At 45.9% G+C, this 25834-nt stretch overlaps 1 protein-coding gene across 1 annotated transcript in view; it reads left to right on the top strand.

Annotated features, from left to right (window-relative positions):
- The first annotated feature begins 2584 nt into the window (after nt 1-2584).
- Nucleotides 2585-25834, top strand: part of LOC134983316 (oocyte zinc finger protein XlCOF6-like) — a 44808-nt gene continuing 21558 nt past the window's right edge. The window contains exons 1-5 of the mRNA XM_063949034.1: nt 2585-2643; nt 14326-14353; nt 15189-15267; nt 15386-15487; nt 15647-16342. Coding sequence (XP_063805104.1) covers nt 15724-16342 — 619 coding nt within the window. The 5' untranslated portion in view covers nt 2585-2643; nt 14326-14353; nt 15189-15267; nt 15386-15487; nt 15647-15723. The remainder of the gene's footprint in view (nt 2644-14325; nt 14354-15188; nt 15268-15385; nt 15488-15646; nt 16343-25834) is intronic.

The following is a 25834-nucleotide window of genomic DNA, read 5'->3' as shown; positions in this document are numbered from 1 at the left end:
AGTAGACCACGGGTGTCAGGGATTCCAGGGTGGAGAGCTCCACGTACTACCTTCCTGTTTCAGGTTGTCTAGGAGCGCTACAATTAGATCCTCCATGGAAACCATGCTATTCATTGCCAGGAAGTAGGGATTGCTCAACAATCGTGAGGACAATTGCTCCAAGTGGAGACCCATATAACCCAGAGTACTTCTTATACACAGACACGAAAGGGCCCCAACCATGCACGATTATAGTAAGAGAACCCGGGTGGTTTTTCAAACGCAGCCCCACAACTTTCTTGTGGAATCGTATGTTCTGTATTGCATGTATTACCTTATGTATAGGTGGGGTATATTATTATGTATAGGTGGGGTATATTATTATGTATAGGTGGGGTATATTATTATGTATAGGTGGGGTATATTATTGTGTATAGGTGGGATATATTATTATGTATAGGTGGGGTATATTATTATGTATAGGTGGGGTATATTATTATGTACAGGTGGGGTATATTATTAGAACGGTTCATGGTTTGAGTATTATATGATATAACTGTATAAGGTGGCCTATAACTTCTTGCATATAAAACTAGTATACTTACCGGTGGAACTGTCTCCGTATCTGTGGAAGAGCCTGAAATCACAAAGGAAAGGTACGATAGGTAAATGTGCATAGTCCTATCTGCTTACATCACATACTAATGTTATAGGCGACCACTACAGGGGTAGGGTATTTCTTAAGCGATTAGAGTATTGGGCTCTAAATAGCTTGGGTGGAGGCACATTGCACATATACACTGTACCCCCAGGTAAAAGAGGGGTTACATTACTATAGATATGTGATGTCACTGTGACACTCCCAGATCTCCTCACCTCCCCAGTCATGTCCCTGTATTATTACTATAGATATGTGATGTCACTGTGACACTCCCAGTTCCACTCACCTCGCCAGTCATGTCCCTATATTATTACTATAGCTATAAGTGACATCACTGTGACACTCCCAGATCCCCTCACCTCCCCAGTCAGGTCCCTGAATTATTACTAGAGATATAAGTGATGCCACTGTGACGCTCTCAGATCTTGTCACCTCCCCAGTCATGTTCCTGTATTATTACTATAAATATAAGTGAAGTTATTGTGACGCTCCCAGATCCCCTCACCTCCCCAGCCATGTCCCTGTATTATTACTATAGATATAAGTGATGTCACTGTGACACTCCCAGATCCCCTCACCTCCCTAGTCGTGTCCCTGTATTATTACTATAGATATAAGTGATGTCACAGTACGCTCCCAGGTGTGTGATATACATTTGCTTCATACTGAGCAATATTTTCAATCCCCACAATTACATATAATAAAATTAATAATAATAATAATAATAATAATAATAATAATAATAACAACAACACTAAAGGCTGCACCCCAGTATAAAAATAATAACAGATGTCTTTAAAAGCAGGACACCTCAGGCCATTCCTCCTGTATTGTAGGACATCACCACCACTCCCAATGTATAATAATAATACCAGGACACCACAAGCTGCTGTTCCTGTATAATAATAAATGTACACAAAAACCTGCTCCCCCTGTATAACACTAATAGCAACAGGACACCACAAGCCGCTCTCTCTGTATAATAATAATAATAATAACAACTGGACACCATAGGTCGCTCCCCATGGATAATAATAACAACAGGACACCACAGGCTGCTCCCTCTGTATAACAACAATAACAACAACAGGACACCACAGGCTGCTCCCCCTGTATAATAACAATAACAGGACACCACAGATTGCTCCTCCTGTATAATAATAATAATAATAATAATAATAATAATAACAGGACACCACAGGCCGCTCCCCCTGTATAATAATAATAATAAGAACAACTGGACACCACAGGCCGCTCCCCCTGTATTATAATAATAATAATACTAACAGGACACCACAGGCCGCTCCATCAGTATAATAATGACAAGACACCATAGGCTGCTCCCCCTGTATAGTAATAATAACAACAGGACACCACAGGCTGCTCCCCCTGTATAATAATAATAATAACAACAGTACACCACAGGCTGCTCCCCCTGTGTAATAATAATAATAATAATAACAACAGGACACCACAGGCTGCTCCCCCTGTATAATAATAATAATAATAACAGGACACCACAGGCTGCTCCCCCTGTATAGTAATAATAACAGGACACCACAGGCTGCTCCTCCTGTATAATAATAATATTAGAGCACCACAGGCTGCTCCCCCTGTATAGTAAGACGCCATTACCTGATCTCCACGGACACTGGGAGACTGCAGCAGTAGATGAAAACTCACTTCTTGCATGTGGAACGCACAGTCCGGAAGTAAGGTGGAACGCACAGGCAGGAAGTAGGGCATGATTGGCAAAGGCTGCTTACTAGTTACTGTGTCCTCCCCTCCTTCACCCCGCCCTCTGTAATTACTATTAAAATAAATTTCCTCAGTGCAGGAGGCCGGCGGCCATTTTCTTGTAGACCAGTCCGGCAGCAGCAATAGGTTCCCTGGCCGTGTAGTGACGTCAGGAGCGGCGGCCATTTTCCCCTGGTCTGAGCTCCTTCTATCATTCCCACAAGGCAGCAGGAGCAGAGAGCAGCCATTGCTGTGTCTGCCTGCAGGTAATGATATTATTATTATTATTCTATAGGCTGAGCAGCTCTGGTGTCAGGTTCTGTACTACAGGGGGAGCAGCCTCTGGTGCCTTGTTATAGTACAGCTGGAGCAGCCTCTGGTGCTGCATTATCCCTGTACAGGTGGCTGACACGCTAGTGTCCTATTACCGTAATACAGGTGGCGCAGACCCCGCCGTTACCGTAATACAGGTGGCGCAGACCCCGCCGTTACCGTAATACAAGTGGCGCAGGTCTCGCTGTTACCGTAATACAGGTGGCGCAGACATCGCCATTACTGTAATACAGATGGCGCACACCCGCCATTACCGTAATAAGGGTGACTCAGACCTCGCCATTACCATAATAAGGGTGGCGCAGGCCTCGCCGTTACTGTAATACAGGTGGCTCAGATCACACCGTTACCGTAATACTGGTGGCACAGACCTTGCCGTTACCGTAATACAGGTGACACAGACCCCGCCGTTACCGTAATACAGGTGGCACATACCCCACCATTACCATAATACAGGTGGTGCAAACCTCGCCGTTACCCTAATACAAGTGGCGCAGACCCCGGCGTTACCCTAATACAGGTGGCGCAGACACAGCCGTTACCGTAATACAGGTGACACAGACCACGCCGTTACTGTAATATAGGTGGTCAGAACCCGTCATTACCGTAACTGTATACACGAGACATTACAGGTGTTTTGTCCTGTGGCATTGTACTATACAGGGGTAGCGGCCTGTATTGTCTTGCTATACAGAGATAGAGGCCTGTGGTTTAATACTATGCAGAGGGAGTGCATTAATATATAGGGGGAGCGGCCTGTGTTGTCATAATATACAGGGGGAGCGGCCTGTGTTGTCATAGTATACAGGGGGAGTGGCCTGTGTTGTCATGATATACAGGGGTAGCATCCTGTGTTGTCATAATATACAGGGGTAGCATCCTGTGTTGTCATAATATACAGGGGTAGCATCCTGTGTTGTCATAATATACAGGGGTAGTATCCTGTGTTGTCATAGTATACAGGGGGAGCGGCCCCTGTTGTTATATACAGGGGTAGCGGCCTGTGGTGTCATAGTATACAGGGGTAGCATCCTGTTTTGTCATAATATACAGGGGTAGCGGCCTGTTTTGTCATAATATACAGGAGTAGAATTATGTTTTGTCATAGTATACAGGTGGAGCTGCCTGTGTTGTCATAATATACAGGGGTAGCATCCTGTGCTGTCATAGTATACAGGGGGAGCGGCCTGTGTTGTCATAATATACAAGGGGAGCGGCCTGTGCTGTATTGGTATACAGGGGGAGCGGCCTGTGTTGTTATAATATACAGGGGTAGCATCCTGTGCTGTCATAGTATACAGGGGGGTGGCCTGTGTTGTCATAATATACAAGGGTAGCATCCTGTGCTGTTATAGTATAGATGGAGAGTGGGCTGTGTTGTCATAAAATATAGGGGGAGCAACCTGTGCTGTCATAGTATACAGGAGGAGCTGCCTGTGTTGTCATAATATACAGGGGTAGCGTCCTGTACTGTCATAGTATACAGGGGGAGCATCCTGTGTTGTCATAATATACTGGGGAAGGGGCATGTGTTGTCATAATATACAGGGGTAGCATCCTGTGCTGTCATAGTATACAGGGGGAGCGGCCTGTGTTGTCATATAAAGGGGTAGCATCCTGTGCTGTCATCGTATAGAGGGAGAGTGGCCTGTGTTGTCATAATATACAGGGGTAGCATCCTGTGCTGTCATAGTATACAGGGGGAGCGGCATGTGTTGTCATAATATACAGGGGAGTGGCCTGTGTTGTCATAATATACAGGGTTAGCATCCTGTGTTGTCATAATATACAGGGTGAGCGGCCTGTGTTGTCATAGTATACAGGGGAGCGGCCATTGGCATCCTACTCTACAGGGGGAGCGGCCTGTGTTATAATATTTACTTCCTTTCTTTCCTCACACTCACTGCTTGACCCATTCCAGTCTGGCTTCCGTCCTCCCCACTCCAGTGAAACTGCCCTTACAAAAGTCTGCAATGACCTCCATGCTGCTAAATTCTACTCTCTACTTGTTCTTCTTGACCTCTCTGCTGCTTTTGACACTGTGGACCACACTCTTTTACTGCAAATCCTTCACTCCATTGTTCTGTGTGATACTGCCCTCTCCTGGCTGTCTTCCTACCTCTCTGGCCGTTGCTTCTCTGTCTCCTCTCATGACTCCACCTCCCCCGACTTCCACTAACTGTAGGTGTCCCCCAAGGTTCTGTCCTTAGTCCTCTTCTTTTCTCTCTCTATACGTCCTCACTAGGTAAGCTCATTAGTGCTTTTGATTTCCAATATCATCTCTATGCTGATAAATCTATCAGACCTCTCTCCTGCTCTCCTCACTCGTATTTCAAACTGTTTCTCTGCTGTCTCTGTTTGGATGTCCCAGCACTTTATTACACCTAACATGTCTAAGACCGAGCTGATCATCTGCCCTCCCTCCCGCATAACCTCACCTCCCACAATGTCATTATTGATGGCACTACTATCTCCTCTAGCCTCCAAATGCGCAGTCTTGGAGTAATGCTTCCCTCCTCCCTCTCCATCACACCACACATTTAGCACCTCTCACAGTGCTGTCGTTTTCATCTAAAAAATATTTCCAGGATCAGACCCTTTCTCACCCAGAATTCCACCAAGACCCTGATCCACTCACTGGTCATCTCCAGACTGGACTACTGTAATCTCCTGCTGACTGGCACCCCTAATACATACATATCTCCTCTCCAGTCTACCCTCAGTGCTGCTGACCTACTCATCTTCCTTACCAAATGTACTACGTCCACCTCCCCTCTCCTACAAGCCCTTCACTGGCTCCCCTGTCCCTTCAGAATCCAATTCAAACTTCTCACACTCACTTACAAAGCCCTCGCCCACTCCTCTCCCTCTTACATCTCTGACCTTATCTCCCTTTACACCACCACCCGTCTTCTTCACTACTAATGCACGCCGCCTCTCCTGCCAACAGATTACCTCCTCCCACTCCTACCTACAAGATTTCTCACGTGCTGCTCCCTATCGCTGGAATTCTCTACCTCTTCCCATCCGACTCTCCACCTCTCTACAAAATGTCAATTGGGCTTTCAAGACCCACTTCTTCACCAACCTCAGCCAACTGTCCTCCTAACCTTCTTGTCCATGCTCACAGTCTATCCCTTCTATGTCACCATGGTCTGTTAGCCCTTCACCTTTTAGATTGTAGGCTCGTAAGAGCACGGCCTTCTCCATCATGTGCCTTGCCTTCTCTTACTTACACTATCTTATACTCCATACTCCCTTTGATGGCACCTAACCCCTGGTTTTCTGTATAAACCTTGTATTTGTCCTATATTGTCTCAAACTGTAAGTGTTTTTTTAATTTTTGCTCATTTGTTTATGTACTGTGTAAGGGGCGCTGCAGATCCCTTATGGCACCATATAAATAAAGGATAATATTACATTGTTTTCTTTAACTGATACAATTCACTATTATTGTTTCTTCTAAATACTTTGTATCCATTTATTGCTGAAACATTAGTATCCAAGATTTATAGTATGATCGTATCATTACAGTGACATGACCGGGGAGATGAGGGGATCTGGGAGTATCACTGTGACGTCACTTATATCTATAGTAATAATAAAGGGACATGACTGGTAAGGTGAGGAGATCTGTGAGCATCACAGTGACATCAGTTATATCTATAGTAATAATACAGTGACATGACTGGGGAGGTGAAGGGATCTGGGAGTGTCACTGTGACATCACCTATATCTATAGTAATAATACAGGGACATGACTGGTAAGGTGAGGAGACCTGGGAGCGTCACAGTGACATCACTTATATCTATAGTAAAAATACATGGACATGACTGGGGAGGTGAGATGATCTGGGAGTGTCACAGTGACGTTACTTATATCTATAGTACTAATACAGGGACATGACTGGGGAGGTGAAGGGATCTGGGAGTCTCACAGTGACATTACTTATATCTATAATAATAATACAAGGACATGACTGGGAAGCTGAAGGGATCTGGGAGCATCACAGTGACATCTCATATCTATAGTAATAATACAGGGACATGACTGGGGAGGTGAAGGGATCTGGGATTGTCACAGTGACGTTACTTATATCTATAATAATAATAATAATAATAATACATGAACATGACTGGGGAGGTGAGGGGATCTGGGAGTGTCACAGTGATGTTACTTATATCTATATTACTAATACAGAGACATAACTGGGGAGGTGAAGGGGTCTGGGAGTGTCACAGTGACGTTACATATATATATATATATATATAATAATAATACAGGGACATAACTGGGGAGGTGAAGGGATCTGGGAGCGTCACTGTGACATCACATATCTATAGTAATAATACAGGGACATTACTGGGGATGTGAAGGTATCTGGGAGTGTCACAGTGAAGTCACTTATATCTATAGTAATAATTACAGGGGCATGACTGGGGAGGTGAGGGGATCTAGGAAAGTCACAGTGACATCACTTATATCTATAGAAGATATGACTGGGGAGGTGAGGGGATCTGGGATTGTCACAGTGACGTTACTTATATCTATAGTAATAATACAGGGACATGACTGGGAGGGAATCTAGGAGTGTCACAGTAACCACATATATCTATAGTAAATAATACAGGGACATGACTGGGGAGGTGACGGGATCTGGGAGCATCACAGTGATGAGCAATCGCAAAATACATGCTATAGCGCATTTTTACATGCTACAGCGCACAAGGGACTCACTTTTTAAATATGATTGGGTCCTGCAGGACGCGCTGTGAATCACAGCCCTGTGTGCGCCTCAGCCAATACTGAAAGGGTTCACTACGGCTGGCCGGCGGTCGGGCTCCCAGCGACCAGCATACCGGCGCCCGACCGCCGGCTTACCGACAGTGTGGCGAGCGCAAATCAGCCCCTTGCGGGCTCGCTGCGCTCGCCACGCTACGGGCACGGTGGCGCGCTACGCGCACCACACTATTTTATTCTCCCTCTATGGGGGTCGTGGACCCCCGCAAGGGAAAATAAGTGTCGGTATTCCGGATGTCGGGTTCCCGGCGCTGGTATACTGAGCACCGGGAGCCCGACTGCCGGCATACAGAAGACCACTCTACTGAAATGCTATTGGCTGAGGTGCACACAGGACGAGTGACTCACAGCACATCCTGCAGCACACGATCATTCCCCATTGCCCGCCTCCCCTGTTAGTCATCGCCGGCATGTTCCGAAGGCGCCTCCTACGTCCATCCTCCTTGCCCGCCAGCACGCCGCTCAACACTCTGCTGTGTGTGTGCACTGTACAACGGTTGTTTTACGATGGCGGGATGTACTAATGCTTACGCCACGGTAAGCATTAGTACTATTTACTGCAGAGGCCATTTGCCGAGGCCTATGTATTAAACCTCAGGCACTGAGATGTCCTTCTCACCGTACAACTGTGTGGCCGAGCCGGGCGGGGGGACAGCCAGCAGCAGCATGCCTTTATAAGCAGCCGAGGTTGCAAGCTGTACATACCTGAGGCAGCTGGATATTCAATAGTGCAGAGAGCCACCGGAGCCCCCACCCCCTGGAGCTAAAGTACTTCAGCAGAGGACACCCATCTCCCGAACCCTGCGTAGCCCAAAGCCGGAGATCGGCAGCATGTTGAACGCGGAAGCAGAAGCCGCTTGTTGTCGGTCAACATGCTGCTGATCTCCGTCTTCGGGCTCCGCACTGCTCCGTACGTCCCTTACAGCCCGCACCCTCGGTTGCTGATATCCGGCATGCTGCTCCTGCTGCTGGCTGTCCCCCCGCCCGGCTCGGCCACCCAGTGGGATGTTGAGTAAGATGGGCATCTCAGTGCCTGTGGTTTAATACATATCCCTCTTCAGTAAATGGCCTCTGTGGTAAACGGTACGAGACCCAGGTTCAATTGTCTCTTGACAATGCCAAGCGATTATCTCCTAAAATGACACTGTGCTGGATCCGTTGCACTCAAGACCCTTCTTATTCAGGTCTTATAATTCCCGTCTCAACATCAGGTAATATCAGTAAATCAGTTAAAAAGGAAGGGTTAGTTTCATACTGCATAAAACCACAAATTTATTAGGACAACCACATACACTCACGTACCAACGGTGATGGCATAAACCACTGAAAGTAACATCAGCATGAAACAAATGGGGTATATTAAGCAGTCCACCACGGCAGGAAAGGGTGTTCCATGAAAACGCCAGGCCACAGTATGTACAGTGCACTAAATACCGTGTTTTGAAAATGAGCGTCCGAGTCCCCTAACAGCTTAAATCAATGGGAAGGAATCGCTGCTTGCATTACTGTTACAAGTTGAACTTGTGTAACTTCCATGCAGGGACGTCGGCAAGCGGTGAAGACTCTAGTCTCCCACGCCGAGAGTCCCGGGTTCGATTCCTAAAGTGGCAATCTATTTTTTTCCCCCCTGACATTCACTTTATTTATTTTTTTGTAATCCATTGTAATACATTCAATGGAAGGGTGCACACAGGTTTCACATAAATCAGGTGCGTCTGATTCCGCTATCTAAAATACACAGCGGTAATGAGCACCCGTAGGCATACCAATAAATATAAATGAGTGTATCCTGACACAATTAACTGTTCGAGCAACACAGTATCACACCTATCAATGCAACTGCAGTTCTCTATGTTCTCTATGTGATTATCATATACAGTATACTGTAGTATTGTGTTGCACATTTATTGTAACCTAACCTCCCTCCCTGTCTATTGAATGAACTGTGTAGGCTGCCAGGGGAGAAGTGGGATGGGGTAGGAGGAGGCGGCGGAAAATACAGTGTTTTGCACTATGTGCGTCCGAGTTCCCTAACAGCAGAAAAACAAACCCCAATGAGAAAGAATTGCTGCTTGCATTACTTTTACACATGAACTTGTGTAACTTCCATGCAGCAACGTGGGCAAGCGGTGAAGGATCCCGCCTCCCACGCTGAGAGTCCCGGTTCCATTCCTAAAGTGCCAATCTATATTTTTTTTACCTCTGACATTCTCTTTATTAATTTATTTTCTTTGTAATCCATTGTAATACATTCAATGGAAGGGTGAACACAGGTTTCACATAAATCAGAGTACATCTGCATGAGCGACTCATTCCGCTATCTAAAATACACAGCGGTAATGAGCACCCATAGACCTACCAGTAAATATAAATTAGTGTATTCTGACACAACTAACTGTTCGAGCAACACAGTACTGTACATCGTCGGCATTAGAGAATCTGTGTTGTACTTTATGAGAATGAATCACTGCTACTGTACCATTTGCACATCTATCAAAGCGACTGCAGTTCTCTATCTGATTTTCATGTACAGTACAGTATTGTGTTGTACATTTATTGTAACCTGACCTCCCTCCCGGTCTACTGTATGAACTATGCAGGCTCCCAGGGGGGAAGTGGGATGGGGGTAGGGCGAGATGGTGGCTTAAAACTGTGTTTTGCAGTATGAGCATCCAAGTCCCTTAACGGCATAAAGTGGAGGGGGAAGGGGGAGGTTGGGATTAACCTGCGGAGTTTAGAGACGCTGTCGAAAATATTTATGGTCTGTCGGGACCCAAAAAAGAAATCAATAAATAAAAGTGTGTACAGACACAAACGAACGTGTTAATCTGAACGTCAATGGACCATTGCTTTATGTGAGCTATTAAATTAAATTAAAATGGGCTTAAAGCTGAATATCATCGGTTCTGAGGGTCCAATCGGCACAGAAACAGGTTGGAACGGGAGATGATTAGCTACCGGAGGATACCAACCCCAAGTTTCTGGCAAGCTCATGGCAAGCATCGGAACCCATGGTGGGTCTAAATTAACGGTCCCATTATAGTTTATGGGGAAATGGGTCCATTTTGCATACTGATATCTCTGGTTCTGGGTGTCCCAGAGACTTGGGACCAGTACCATACAAAAGAGGAGACTGTTGGCTTTCAACCACTAGTTTATTTGGTACTGCAAAGGGAAACAGCAAGCAACCGTGTGTCGGGACCCCTCCAGTTGTCCGCCCAGCTTGCACGGGATGCAGGGTTTCTGGCTAGACAGAAAATACTGTACAGAAATACTAAGCACGGTAATTTGGCATACAGGAACTTAGGGAGGAGCTTTTATCTCTCCCCATTATACTTATAAGTGAACACTTGCCTCTGTAGCAGAGTACGTTACCAACTGTTCGTGCTATTTAGTACTCAAATACAAACTACTGTACAGAGATGCTAAGTACAGTGATTTGGCATCCAGGAACTTAGGGAGGAGCTTTTATCTCTCTCCATTATACTTAGTAAGGGGATCTGGGAATGTCAAAGTGACATCACTTATATCTATAGTAATAATACAGGGACATGACTGGGGAGGTGAAGGATCCCGGCGGGGAGGGGCGAGTGCAGCAAGCCCCTTGCGGGCTCGTTGCACTCGCCACGCTGCGGGCTCGGTGGCGTCCTGCGGTCGCCACGGGTTCTATTCCCACTCTATGGGTGTCGTGGACACCCACGAGTGGAAATAGTCCCTGTTGGTCGGCATGCCGACCATCGGGATAGTGAGCCGTCGGGCTCATGGAGGAGGTCATGTGACTGTCGGTCAGCTGACCGGCGGTCACATGACTACCACCCGACTGGAGAAGTAAGAGGATCTGGGAGCATCACAGTGATGTCACTTATATTTATAGTAATAATACAAGGACATGACTGGGGAGGTGAGGGCATCTGGGAATGTCACAGTGACATCACTTATATCTATAGTAATAATACAGGGACATGACTAGGGATGTGAGGGGATCTGGGAGCATCACAGTGATGCCACTTATATCTATAGTAATAATACAGGGTCGTGACTGGGGAGGTGAGGGGGATCTGGGAATGTCATAGTGACATCACTTATATCTATAGTAATAATACAGGGTCATGACTGGGGTGGTGAGGGGGATCTGGGAATGTCACAGTGACATCACTTATATATCTAGTAATAATAAAAGGATATGACTGGGAGGTGAGGGGATCTGGTAGCATCACAGTGACATTGCTTATATCTATAGTAATAATACAATAACCTGACGGGAGGTGAGGGGGATCTGGAAGCATCACAGTGACATCACTTTTATCAATAATAATAATAACAACAACAACACAGGGACATGACTGGGGAGGTGAGGGGGTCTGGGAGTGTCACCGTGACATCACTTACATCTATAGTAATAATACAGGGACATGACTGGGGATTCGAGGGGATCTGGGTGCATCACAGTAATGTCACTTATATCTATAGTAATAATACAGTGACATGACTGGGGAGGTGAGGGGATCTGGCAATGTCACAGTGACATCACTTATATCTATAGTAATAATACAGGGACATGACTGGGGAGGTGAAGGGATCTGGGAGCATCACAGTGAAGTCACTTATATCTATAGTAATAATACAGTGACATGACTGGGGAGGTGAGGGGGATCTGGGAATGTCACAGTGACATCACTTATATCTATAGTAATAATACAGGGACATGACTAGGGATGTGAGGGGATCTGGGAGCATCACAGTGATGCCACTTATATCTATAGTAATAATACAGGGTCGTGACTGGGGAGGTGAGGGGATCTGGGAGTGTCACAGTGACATCACTTATATATCTAGTAATAATAAAAGGATATGACTGGGAGGTGAGGGGATCTGGTAGCATCACAGTGACGTCACTTATATCTATAGTAATAATACAAGGACATGACTGGGGAGGTGAGGGCATCTGGGAATGTCACAGTGACATCACTTATATCTATAATATAATACAGGGACATGACTAGGGATGTGAGGGGATCTGGGAGCATCACAGTGATGCCACTTATATCTATAGTAATAATACAGGGTCATGACTGGGGAGGTGAGGGGGATCTGGGAATGTCATAGTGACATCACTTATATCTCTAGTAATAATACAGGGTCATGACTGGGGTGGTGAGGGGGATCTGGGAATGTCACAGTGACATCACTTATATATCTAGTAATAATAAAAGTATATGACTGGGAGGTGAGGGGATCTGGTAACATCACAGTGACGTCACTTATATCTATAGTAATAATACAATAACCTGACGGGAGGTGAGGGGGATCTGGAAGCATCACAGTGACATCACTTATATCAATAATAATAATAACAACAACAACAACAACACAGGGACATGACTGGGGAGGTGAGGGGGTCTGGGAGTGTCACCGTAACATAACTTACATCTATAGTAATAATACAGGGACATGACTGTGGATTCGAGGGGATCTGGGTACATCACAGTAATGTCACTTATATCTATAGTAATAATAAAGTGACATGACTGGGGAGGTGAGGGGATCTGGCAATGTCACAGTGACATCACTTCTATCTATAGTAATAATACAGGGACATGACTGGGGAGGTAAGGGGATCTGGGAATGTCAAAGTGACATCACTTATATCTATAGTAATAATACAGGGACATGACTGGGGATGTGAAGGGATCTGGGAGCATCACAGTGACGTCACATATCTATAGTAATAATACAGTGACATGACTGTGGAGGTGAGGGGATCTAGGAATGTCACAGTGACATCACTTATATCTATAGTAATAATACAGGGTCATGACTGGGGAGGTGAGGGGGATCTGGGATTGTCACAGTGACATCACTTATATCTCTAGTAATAATACAATTATATGACTGGGGAGGTGAAGGGATCTCCTATTGTCACAGTGACATCACTAACATCTATAGTAATAATACAGGGACATGATTGGGGAGGTGAGGGATCTGGTAGCATCACAGTGACATCACTTATATATATAGTAATTATACAAGGACATGACTGGAGGTGAGAGGGATCTAGTAGCATCATAGTGACATCACTTATATCTGTAATAATACAGGGACATGAATGGGAAGGTGAGCGGGTCTGGGAGTATCACAGCGACATCACTTCTATCTTTAGTAATAATACAGGGATATGACTGGGGAGGTGAGGGTGTCTGGGAGCATCACATTGACATCACTTATATCTATAGTAATAATACAGGGACATGACTGGGGAGGTGAGGGGGTCTGGGAGAATCACAGTGACATCACATATAACTATAATAATAATACAGGGACATGATTGGGGAGGTGAGGGGATCTGGGACAGTCACAGTGACATCACTTAAATCTATAGTAATAACACAGGGACATGACTGGGGAGGGGATGGTATCTGGGAGTGACAAAGTGACATAGCTTAAATCTATAGTAATAATACAGGGACATGACTGGGGAGGTGAGGGTATCTGGGAGCGTCACAATGACACACTTATAACTCTAGAAACAATACAATGACATGACTCGTGAGGTGAGGGGGTCTGGGAGTGTCACAGTAACATCACATATCTATAGTAATAATACAGGTACATGTCTGGGGAGGTGCGGGGATCTGGGAGAGTCACAGTGACATCACTTATATCTATAGTAATACAGGGACATGACTGGGGAGGTGCGGGATCTGGGTGCTACACAGTGACATCACTTATATCTATAGTAATACAGGGACATGACTGGGGAGGTGAGGGGATCTGGGAGTATTTACAATGATATTGATATCTTCCCATTTCGCAGGGTTACACAGTAGTGAAGAAGACATCTGGTTAGTGTGAGACACCCAGCATCCGTCCCCATGTGTCAGGAGGACTGAGCAAGACCTAGAACCCCATCGCTGTGCCTCCACCTCACTCACCAACAAGATCATTCAGCTGCTGACTGGAGAGTTGACTGCTGGGAGTGGGGAATTATACAGTAACACCAGGGGATGTGTCTGGGTGATGACTGGAGAAGTGACTGCTGGGAATGGGACATTATACAGTAACACCAGGGGATGTGTCTGGGTGATGACTGGAGAGGTGACTGCTGGTAATGGGACATTATACAGTAACACCAGGGGATGTGTCTGGGTGATGACTAAAGAGGTGACTGCTGGGAATGGGCCATTATACAGTAACAACGGGGAACGTGTCTTGGTGATGACTGGAGAGGTGACTTCTGGGAATGGGACATTATACAGTAACACCAGGGGATGTGTCTGGGTGATGACTGGAGAGGTGACTGCTGGGAATGGGGCATTATACAGTAACACCGGGGGATGTGTCTGGGTGATCACTGGAGAGGTGACTGCTGGGAATGGGGCATTATACAGTAACACCAGGGGATGTGTCTGGGTGATGACTGGAGAGGTGACTGCTGGGAATGGGACATTATACAGTAACACCAGGGCACGTGTCTGGGTGATGACTGGAGAGGTGATTGCTGGGAATGGGGCATTATACAGTACCACCAGGGGACGTGTCTGGGTGATGACTGGAGAGGTGATTGCTGGGAATGGGACACTATACAGTAACTCCAAGGTATGTGTCTGGGTGATGTATCAATGTGTGTGTCAGGTTCCTATAAGGTGTCAGGATGTTTCTGTCTATGTCTCCATGCAGGAGGGGGAGTATATAGAGGAACACAGGGGTCTGTACAAGGACGTGATGATGGAGAATCACCGGCCCCTCACATCACTGGGTAAGAGGAGACTGTCATGTATTGTACAGGGGAGGGCAGGTATGGGGGCCCCTATATACACACATCACCTGATAATCACATATATACACTGTACTCAGTCACTGTGTGTCTCCTACAGATGGGCCCAGTAACAGAGATACACCAGAGAGATGACCCCGTCCTCTGTATTCCCAGGATTGTACAGAGGATAATCACAGGATCCCACAGGAGGATCAGGTAGGTGGGATCTAGGGTCTCACCAATATACCAAAGTGACTGTCACTATATGATCTGTAGAGGAGCTGTGTGTATTATACACTGATATTATACTGTTTCACCTCAGTTTAATCTGACTGTATACAAATGTCATTATAGTGTTTTTTTTTTTTTTTTTAGGTAGAAAGTCTGTCTGATATTAAAACAGAAGATATAGAGGGAGAAGAAGAGACGTATGTGACTGATATAAAGGCAGAAGAGATGTATGTGACTGATATAATGGCAGAAGATATAGAGGGAGAAGAAGAGACGTATGTGACTTATATAAAGGCAGAAGATACAGAGGGAGAAGAAGAGACGTATGTGACTGATATAAAGGCAGAAGAGATGTATGTGACTGATATAATGGCAGAAGATATAGAGGGAGAAGAAGAGACGTATGTGACTTATATAAAGGCAGAAGATACAGAGGGAGAAGAAGAGACGTATATGACTGATATAAAGGCAGAAGATATGGAGGGAGAAGAAGAGACGTATGTGACTGATATAAAGGCAGAAGATATAGTGGGAGAAGAAGAGACGTATGTGACTGATATAAAGGCAGAAGATATAGAGGGTGAAGAAGAGAAGTATGTGACTGATATAAAGGCAGAAGATATAGAGGGAGAAGAAGAGACATATGTGACTGATATAAAGGCAGAAGATACAAAGGGAGAAGAAGAGACATATGTGACTGATATAAAGGCAGAAGACATAGAGGGAGAAGAAGAGACGTATGTGACTGATATAAAGGCAGAAGATATAGAGGGAGAAGAAGAGACGTATGTGAGCGGAGATCAGCAGTGTAAGGAGGAGGAGATCCCTACAGATATCAGCACAGGTGAGTAATAAACACTTATTACAGAAGTCACATATTCTCCTTGCTCAGTCACTACAGCAATCTCTTATCCTACACCCTCCTCTGTCAGTACAAACTAATGAGGAATATGTATTTTCCCAGTTATACTCCTGCTCTCCTCCTCACATCATGTCACTGTTTGTTACCAGCCCAGAGATCTGACTTGTCTCCTCCCCACACTCTCTGGTGTATCTCATACATCAGGAGCCATCAGCCCCTATTATACTCCTGCTCTCCACCTTACATCCTGTCACTGTGTGTTACCAGCCCAGAGATCTGACCAGTCTCCTCCCCACACTCTCTGGTGTATCTTATATATCAGGAGCCATCAGCCCCTATTATACTCCTGCTCTCCCCCTCACATCATTTCACTGTGTTTTGCCAGCCCAGAGATCTGACCAGTCTCCTCCCCACACTCTCTGGTGTATCTCATACATCAGGAGCCATCAGCCCCTATTATACTCCTGCTCTCCCCCTCACATCATGTCACTGTGTGTTACCAGCCCAGAGATCTGACCAGTCTCCTCCCCACACTCTCTGGTGTATCTCATACATCAGGAGCCATCAGCCCCTATTATACGCCTGCTCTCCCCCTCACATCATGTCACTGTGTGTTACCAGCCCAGAGATCTGACCAGTCTCCTCCCCACACTCTCTGGTGTATCTCATACATCAGGAACCATCAACCCCTATTATACTCCTGCTCTCCTCCTCACATCATGTCACTGTGTGTTACCAGCCCAGAGATCTGACCAGTCTCCTCCGCACACTCTCTGGTGTATCTCATACATCAGGAACCATCAACCCCTATTATACTCCTGCTCTCCTCCTCACATCATGTCACTGTGTGTTACCAGCCCAGAGATCTGACCAGTCTCCTCCGCACACTCTCTGGTGTATCTCATACATCAGGAGCCATCAACCCCTATTATACTCCTGCTCTCCCCCTCACATCATGTCACTGTGTGTTACCAGCCCAGAGATCTGACCAGTCTCCTCCCCACACTCTCTGGTGTATCTCGTACATCAGGAACCATCAGCCCCTATTATACTCCTGCTCTCCTCCTCACATCATGTCACTGTGTGTCACCAGCCCAGAGATCTGACCAGTCTCCTCCCCACACTCTCTGGTGTATCTCATACATCAGGAGCCATCAGCCCCTATTATACTCCTGCTCTCCTCCTCACATCATGTCACTGTGTGTCACCAGCCCAGAGATCTGACCAGTCTCCTCCCCACACTCTCTGGTGTATCTCATACATCAGGAGCCATCAGCCCCTATTATACTCCTGCTCTCCTCCTCACATCATGTCACTGTGTGTCACCAGCAGCCATACTGTGTGCTAGCAGTACCTCTGCCTATGGTATTACATGCTCTGAGAGTGTCCCTGTTAGCACACGCCAGTCTATATATAAACCACTCCTTATTTCTGGCATGGTGCGGCTGCTTGCTGGGGCACAGGCTCAGGGTTCCTCATGCCACATCATACAATGCTTAGGAAATATCTGGCGCAGCCCCTGTCATGTATCCACATGCTCCTGTAACAGCCGGCCTCAGGGAATTGGCTAATGAACGGCTCCTGTTACTGAGTTGGCAGCATCTGAGTCTTGCTACCGTCGCCTTAGGTATATAATACATTTATTGAGCTTGTGTATGGGAACCAGCATTGAGGATCCTGCACATTCCCTGCTGATTACCTGTCCCCTGGCACTTGGATGACGGCCTTCTCTGGCTTCTGATCCATGGCCTTAAGGGCACACCAATGGTTCATAATGGAAGTATCTTCAGGAGCGTTCATGTCTGAGGAGGAGGACAGGGCCTCAGCATCTATTGCTATATAATCCTGCAATCTCCAAGGTGGTAAAGGAGGAGTAGTGGGAAAAGGCGACCAGGACCCTATCAGAGGGGTGTGATCAGACCATGAAATTACTGTCGGTAGAAAAATTCAAGTCACCAGGTTCTGGGATACAATATGATAAATATGGAGACTGACACAGGACATTTCATAAAGGAGAAGCATTTATTTCTCTAAGTTACAACAATGAGAACCTGCAAATAACAAGTTATACTCAGTTACAGTAATAGGAAGAACAAATTAGAATACTCCGCTCTTATCTCAGATGTTTCATGATCTGTCCCAGATGATAGTCATCGATTACGTATTTTAAACAATATAGTTCAGTCGCCCTCAGGGTCCATCTTTAATAACTGTGTCTGAATTTATTAAACTGTGGAGAGTTTATAGAAGTCTATATCCGCTGCAGACAGACCTAGCTTCACTCAGAACTAACCTCCTATGTGTAAGTCTCTAGACTTTATACCCTGCAAGGATACGCTGACATTGTGTTACCAGATATTACATTCAGGGTCTGTGATGCTGGGTGCAGTAGTCATTCAGTATAACGTCATTTATCTTATCCTGGACAACTGTCCCCTTTCACCTACTTATGAATACAATACCCCAAACATCTTACTAGACAGTTTCCATCTGAGATACTGATAATAGGAACATATAGCTATTATAATCAGCCAGCCTAAAACCTGTGTATATTCTTCCCACTGACTATGTCCTTCACAATAGGTCAAAGGTGAGAGACAGCTGTGGATCTATATTTCTAACTGGCGTCTAAAGCACTAATCCTAATAACATGTACATATATAGAGCAATGAGGTCATACATATACAAAATGGAGTTATACATGAACAAAATGGCATCTAAAAAATAGTTACAAATATCACCCCATACAGAAATATATCAATGTAAGGGATCAATTGTAACGACCTAGAAGAAGGTCTATTCTCTAATATGACCTGTGTACAGCAGAGTAATAAGTATAATCACGCACACCTGGATGTCTAATTCTCCAACTATTATAGAGGTCAAATTCAGCTAATAAAGGGAGCTATGAGGAAGCTGAGGAACGGGCGGCATTACTGGTCTGTTCATCAGTAGTGGAGGATTTATCAAGATGAGGGTCTGGAGCAAGAGTAACATCTCCCATAAGGAGAAGTGCAATTTCTTGTAGCTTTTGAAAAAAAAGATTTATGAAATTGGGGCTGTCTGACATTAGGGGCATAGAGAGAAGTGAAGGGGACATATTTATAATGAATTTTCCCAACTAGAATCCAATATCTACCATTGCAATCCACCCACTTGCTTTCCAGGTGAAAGGGGCAGGATCTATGGGAAAGGATGGCTACACCACAGGAGATATAGCATGCTGGGTAGTTATTGGTAAACTGAGGGGGAGAGTGCAATGGAACATGTGATTCCTGAATGGCTACCACCGCCGCCTTCTGGTCAGCTAAATATTTTAGTGCAAGACGTCTCTTACAAAGAAAATTAAGACCTTTCTGCAGCAGGATGCATTGGTTTCCACAGGAAAACATTGGAGTGTAGAGTGGATCGTGATCCAGAGGCACCAACAGGCTAAAGTTTAAGGCTGTCCCAGGATGCATTGGTGCCTCCTCTATAAACCCCGCCTCCAGGCACTGGAGCTCAGTTTCGAGTTGGTGTCTTCAGCAGGTCACCTAACGGGGGCTGCACTGGCAGCCCAGGAAATCTTTCTATGAAGACCTCTAGGGCCGCATCGCTGATATGTCCGTGTGACATTCATTGCTGCAGCTCCATCACCTCCCAAGTGGCGTCACATACTCCCGCAACTCAGTTCCCGGGTACTTGCGGCAGAGACGCTCCGGCTCTAGGCACACGGTTGCAGACGCTCTCCTGGTTCACGTGGCTGATACAGGAAGGAGGTAAGAGTGTTCCCTAGGCGGGAGACCGGTCGCGGCGTTGGCGTGGACACTGTCTCTGGGCAGGAATCCCACTAGACCACTGGGGTGCCTGAGTACAGGTTGGGTGTACTAACACCCCATTTAATAAGACTCACAGTACTTGAGGTGGAAGTCCAGCATAGGGGAGTCAGTGCTTGACCTGTAGCCCCTCCACCGGCTCAGGGCGCCATCTCTGACCAGATTTTCCCGCCCTGGTGCTGCCTCACATTCCCCCTCACTCCTTGACTGAGACGCTGGGCGCCATCTTCTGAGCATAGCTGCGGCTGGTCTCCGGGATGACTGTATACAGCACTGTGACTGTACGAACACTTCAGTATTCTACATGTCTTTATACAGACAGCGTTAGTTAAGAAAAAGTGTACCTTTTACAGAATATATTGTACAAGTATTCTAATATATACCGCCGGCCTAGGTACCGTGCTGTGATATATATATCCACACCAAACGCCGGCACTCGGTCCGCCCCACAGGGCTACCATGCTCTGGTGCCCTCCACTGGGGTCAGCACCCCATACCTATACAGCAGAAGAATGAGGCGGCACTCAGAGACTGAAATAGCAAAGTGGCTTTAGTGCAAAAGCTGCATCAGCAAATCAACGTTTCGGGGGATTTCACCCCTTCGTCAGGATAACAATACAGTGCATAGAAACGTACATTTATAGACCCACTCACCCCTTACAACCTCCCCCATGCCTGGCTCCCGCTGGCCGCGCCGTTCCGGGCCCGTTCGTCCGCCCACCTGGAGTGACCACATCCGCCGGAAGTGGCGTCACATGGTGACGTCCCGGGTCCCGGCCGCGTTGCCCCGGTAACCCTGTAAAACTTATAGAAACACAGCTGCTGATGTGCCAGAGGGTGTGCACATAACTATATAGTGTAACAGGACATACCGTTGGTGTCCATGTCTAATATGGTACTAAACACATAAAATAATGACCACAGGCCACATAGTGTAAAAAACAAGTGCAACAAAATATATAGAAATTGGTGCAATACCGTGAGCCCACTCTCAAATATATGGGTCTCTAAAATCAGTGCTCACATCAAGAAAGCAAAGCAACCCAATGGCTGCTATATATAAAAATGTCAGTGTATGCAAAATACTCACACCCCCTGGCCTTACAGCGGTGTTGGTGTATCACAGAAAAATATCCCACGATGTGACATAAAACCCCTATTTAAAAAAATCATTCTACATTTTGGGCCCGCAGGACACCAACTAAATCCTTATACTACTGTGCCTTCCCAATCCAGTATCCATGAAACATGACAACATAGAAGCACATGTAAACTCTACACAAAAAGGAATTCTGTTACATTATTTCACTTGATTCCAACTGTTTAAACAACTAAATGGCTACCTTCTCTCCCTTCACTCCAACCTCTACCTCTCATGTATCCCTACCCTATAAGAAATTATTGAGGCCCAATGATTAATTCAGGCCCTTGGGTCGGAGAGTGTCCAGCCTATAGATCCATGTGGATTCTAATTGAAGCAGCTTAATGGACCTGTTTCCCCCCCTAATGGACTCAGGTACATGGTCAATCACCCGATATATTAGGGTTGCCATGCTATGTTTAAGGTCAAGGAAATGGCGGGCCACAGGTTGGTCACTAGAACTGGTGTTAATGGCAGCCCTGATGGCCTGTCAGTGTTGCGCCATACTTACCTTAAACTGGCATTCCGTCTTGCCTATGTAATAGAGTCCGCAAGGACACATAATTACATAGATGACGAATTTCGGGTGGCAAGACAGCGGCCAGTTTATCGTGTATTTCTTGGCAGAATGTGGATGTCCAATGACATCGCTAGTGGACATGTAGCTGCAAGTTGTGCATCCAATGCACTTGTAGCAGCCATGGGCTCTACTCAGAAAATGTTGCGTGGCCTTTTACTTAGACTTACTGAGATCAGTTTTAACCACGAGGTCCTTGATGTTTTTACCCCTCCTATAGCTTGGCATGATCCTAGTGTTTTTTAAGGATCTCAAGTCAGGGTCCGAGGTGACAATGGGCCATAATGCCTTAGCCCTTCTGCTGGTGTGACGGCTGTTTGTGTCATATGTATTGACCCATGGGAGCCGGTCCTTGCCTTTTGGGGAAATCACGTTAGTTAATAACTTGGTTCTTTCTTGTGATAGTGCTTTAGCACGAGCTGATTTTAATAAGGGCAAAGGATATCCCCTCTGTAGAAATTTGTTCTCCATGGGATCCAATTGTGTCTCAACATCCTCAGCTCGGCTAGTGATTCTACATACCCGTAAGAACTGCGAATAGGGTAGCCCATGAGTGGAGGCAGTGGGATGGAAACTGCTAAAACTTAAAATGGTGTTCCTATCCGTGGGTTTAGTAAAAAGGGTGGTGATAATCTCACCATTTCGGATGCTGATGGAGATGTCCAAAAACTCAATGTGTGTGTGGCTGCTGTTCATGGTCAACTTAATAGGACTGGAAGAGTTATTCTGTTCCATAATTATATCACGGAGTGTCTGCTCACTCCCTGTCCAGAACATTAATAAATCATCTATGTACCGGTAATATAAGAAAATTTCCTTGGTTATTACCGGATTCTCATAGAACAAACTTTTTTCAACATCCCACATATACGTGTTGGCGAAGGCCGGTTCCACTGCCGACCCCATCGCACAACCCTTTGTCTGTCTGAAGAACATATCCTCAAACAAAAAATAGTTGTGCGTGACGGTGAATTCCAGCAATTGAATAAACAGTTCTTCATCAGGCCCGGTATAGGCCGTGTTTCCTATCAACAGTCTCCTCACTGCCTGCAAACCCCCATCATGAGAGATGCAGGTGTAGAGACTTGTGACATCCATGGTCGCCATAAGCATGTCAGCTGGCACTTTATCAACCTTTAAGAAATGTCTTAATAACGCATTAGAATCTTTTAAATGTGTGAATGTTTGTTGAATGCACGGCTGAAGGTATGCGTCAAGGAAAATTGCCACCGGTTCGCACAGAGACCCCCGGGCCGAAATGAAGGCTGGAGGACAGGTTAAAGATCAGGTCCTTCTTGCTCTCGGGGGCCTTCCCCTTCTTTTGCCGGTTTGTTTGCCCGTTCTGGTACATCTACCTCTCGAGCTGCTAAAATTGCCTGAGTCTTTGCCCCTAAAGGGGTTGCCTGTGCCACTCCCCTGCCATGTGCAGTTCGTATGTTGCCCTGTTCATCCGAATCGCTGGCAGAGGTGGTTCCCTGGCGTGCAGTGGGGTATCTTGGGCGAAATCTTGGCACCCTGTTTCCTGGGGTCTGACCTCCCGTGCTGCCCAACCATGTATACACAAGATGTTGTGCGTAGTCCTGTTGGACCTTTTGTAATTTTTCACTTTTAAACTTCAGTAGGTCAATCCGGTATTGCCCAACTTGTTCTCCCAGCTTGGTCATCCTGATCTGGTCTGCAGCAAATGCCTCACTGTACTCTGCTTCATAGTTGCTGATCTTAATCTTTAGTCACCTCGATGACCAAAAGGAGCAAATCCATGGAGCACTTGTTCAGCACTGCTATCCATATTTTGCAAAAGTTGATGTTATACCTGCCAATCGTTGGTGCATTGTGTATGCGAAATCCCCTCGGGATATGTTTGGCACGGTAATAGTCTGAAAGCGTGCGACTGTGGTAGAGGTAATCCACCTCCCTCTTCTTTAATTTGAATAATTCACGAAAAGCATCGTCATTTGTGGTGGCTGGACTGTCCCCAAAAGCGGATTCCTTAGTGAGTATCCCTTCCGCCTCCAAGTCTGAAAAGCTCATGGTATCACATGTATCACATTGTAGTAGGAACGTAGGGGGTAATTCCAAGTTGATCGCAGCAGGAAATTTTGTAGCAATTGGGCAAAACCATGTGCACTGCAGGGGAAGCAGATATAACATGTGCAGAGAGAGTTAGATTTGGGTGGATTATTCTGTTTCTGTGCAGGGTAAGTACTAAACCGCTCTATTGTTGCATTTTGTGTACAATGTGTAACAAGAAGGGCAGTAAGTCTGTGGAAGCTCCTGCATCATGCAGAGTATGCACCAAATATTTACTAGAGGGGGAAGCTGTGTATGATGGTCTGTGCACTGTGTGTCATACATCTCCCTGTCAGTCTGCAGCTCCTGTAACCAATCAGGAGCCACCCTGGGCTGCGTTCACTAACCTACTGAGTACTCTGGTGGAACGCCTTATGCCCCCTATGGGACCACCTGTACCACTACAGCCACGTATTATCCCTATGGTTAATCCGCCTTGGGTGGAAAATTTGTCTAACCAGCTGCAACAAATAAATTAGTCCTTTGTTAGACAGATATCCACCCCAGGTCACTCCTGTGCTTCTGGGTCATCTAAGCGGGCTACTTCCTCACAGTCCATATACCTCTCTGATGTTTCATCTGAAGACGAGGGGGAACATATGGCCTTGTCAGACACTGAATGTGGTGTTACTGATGAGGATTCTCCCTTACAGGTTGATGTTCCGGCCTAAGTAGTTGCAATGAAGATTCCACTACTACAGCAAAAGAAACCGATATATTTAAGCTGCAGAAAGTTGATAAAACTCTGTTACCCCATTCTGACCATTCAGTGGAAATCAGACGGGAACCCTGGTCTACTCCAAAGAAGAAATTCCCTGTGCTTAAACGGGCCTTAGCTTGATATCCTCTCCCTGCAGAGTTATGTAGCAAGTGGGAAAATCCTCCACCGTTGGATTCTCATGTCACCTGTCTTGTGGTATCATCCACTCTGACTGTCACCACTGTCACCTCACTGAAGGAACTGACAGATTAGCGTGTGGAGGGATGCCTGAAGTCTATTTACTCCCTCACATGAGCTGTACATAGGCCCACCATAGCTGCCTCCTGGGCTGCAAAAGGTATTGAAGTGTGGGTTCAGGCATTAAAAGATGAGCTGCCTGAGGATATATCTGACACTGCCAGACAATACCTGTCTCACATTACCACTGCTGCCTGTTACATTCAGGAGTACTGGCAGCCAAGGCGTCGACTACATCTGTCCTGGCTCACCATATTCTGTTTTTGAGGTAATCAAAGGTGGACCTAGACTCCAAAAAGACCTTAGAGGTACTCCCATTTAAGGGAGGACATTTTGTTTGGTAAAAACTCCCTTTCAAGCACCTGAATGATGTCACTAGGCTAAATGAGCATCCTCCACTATATTTGCCTGAATAAAATTGTGTCTGAATTAGCAGCTGCTAAGACTGCTTTTCTCCCAAAAACTAATCTTTTTGGCCTCAAGGGAAATCAAAAGGTCAGGCATAGCCGAGACAATCTCGTGCTCCCAAAACCACCTAGCCCAAGGCCACATAATCCCGGGATGCCCATCAGCCTGCTTCAAAACATGACAAACCTGCTGCATGATGCGGCGGGCCTCCCCCTGGAGGATCCGAGGGTGGGAGGCCGACTTCTACAGTTCACCCAGGTCTGGTTAAAGACCACTTCAGACGCATGGGATCCGTTAAAGGTGCAAGGTTTGCAAACGAGTGTCAGTTCTCTCCTGAGTACAGAAGTGTACAAAAAATAGAACACAGATAGGTGCGCCTGAGCAGCCGAAAAGAAAGGTGGTTAGAAGTATCACCAATACTCCCAATAGACAGAAATACGAAAAATGGTTTACCACCTCTTATCTCAGGCGCTTTTCAGATAATATTCAGTCTCTCAAGTTTATT

This window comes from Pseudophryne corroboree (assembly GCF_028390025.1).
Source record: "Pseudophryne corroboree isolate aPseCor3 chromosome 3 unlocalized genomic scaffold, aPseCor3.hap2 SUPER_3_unloc_12, whole genome shotgun sequence".
Taxonomy (NCBI): domain Eukaryota; kingdom Metazoa; phylum Chordata; class Amphibia; order Anura; family Myobatrachidae; genus Pseudophryne; species Pseudophryne corroboree.
The sequence above is the reverse complement of the archived record's forward strand: the minus strand, read 5'-3'. Positions and strand labels throughout refer to the sequence as shown.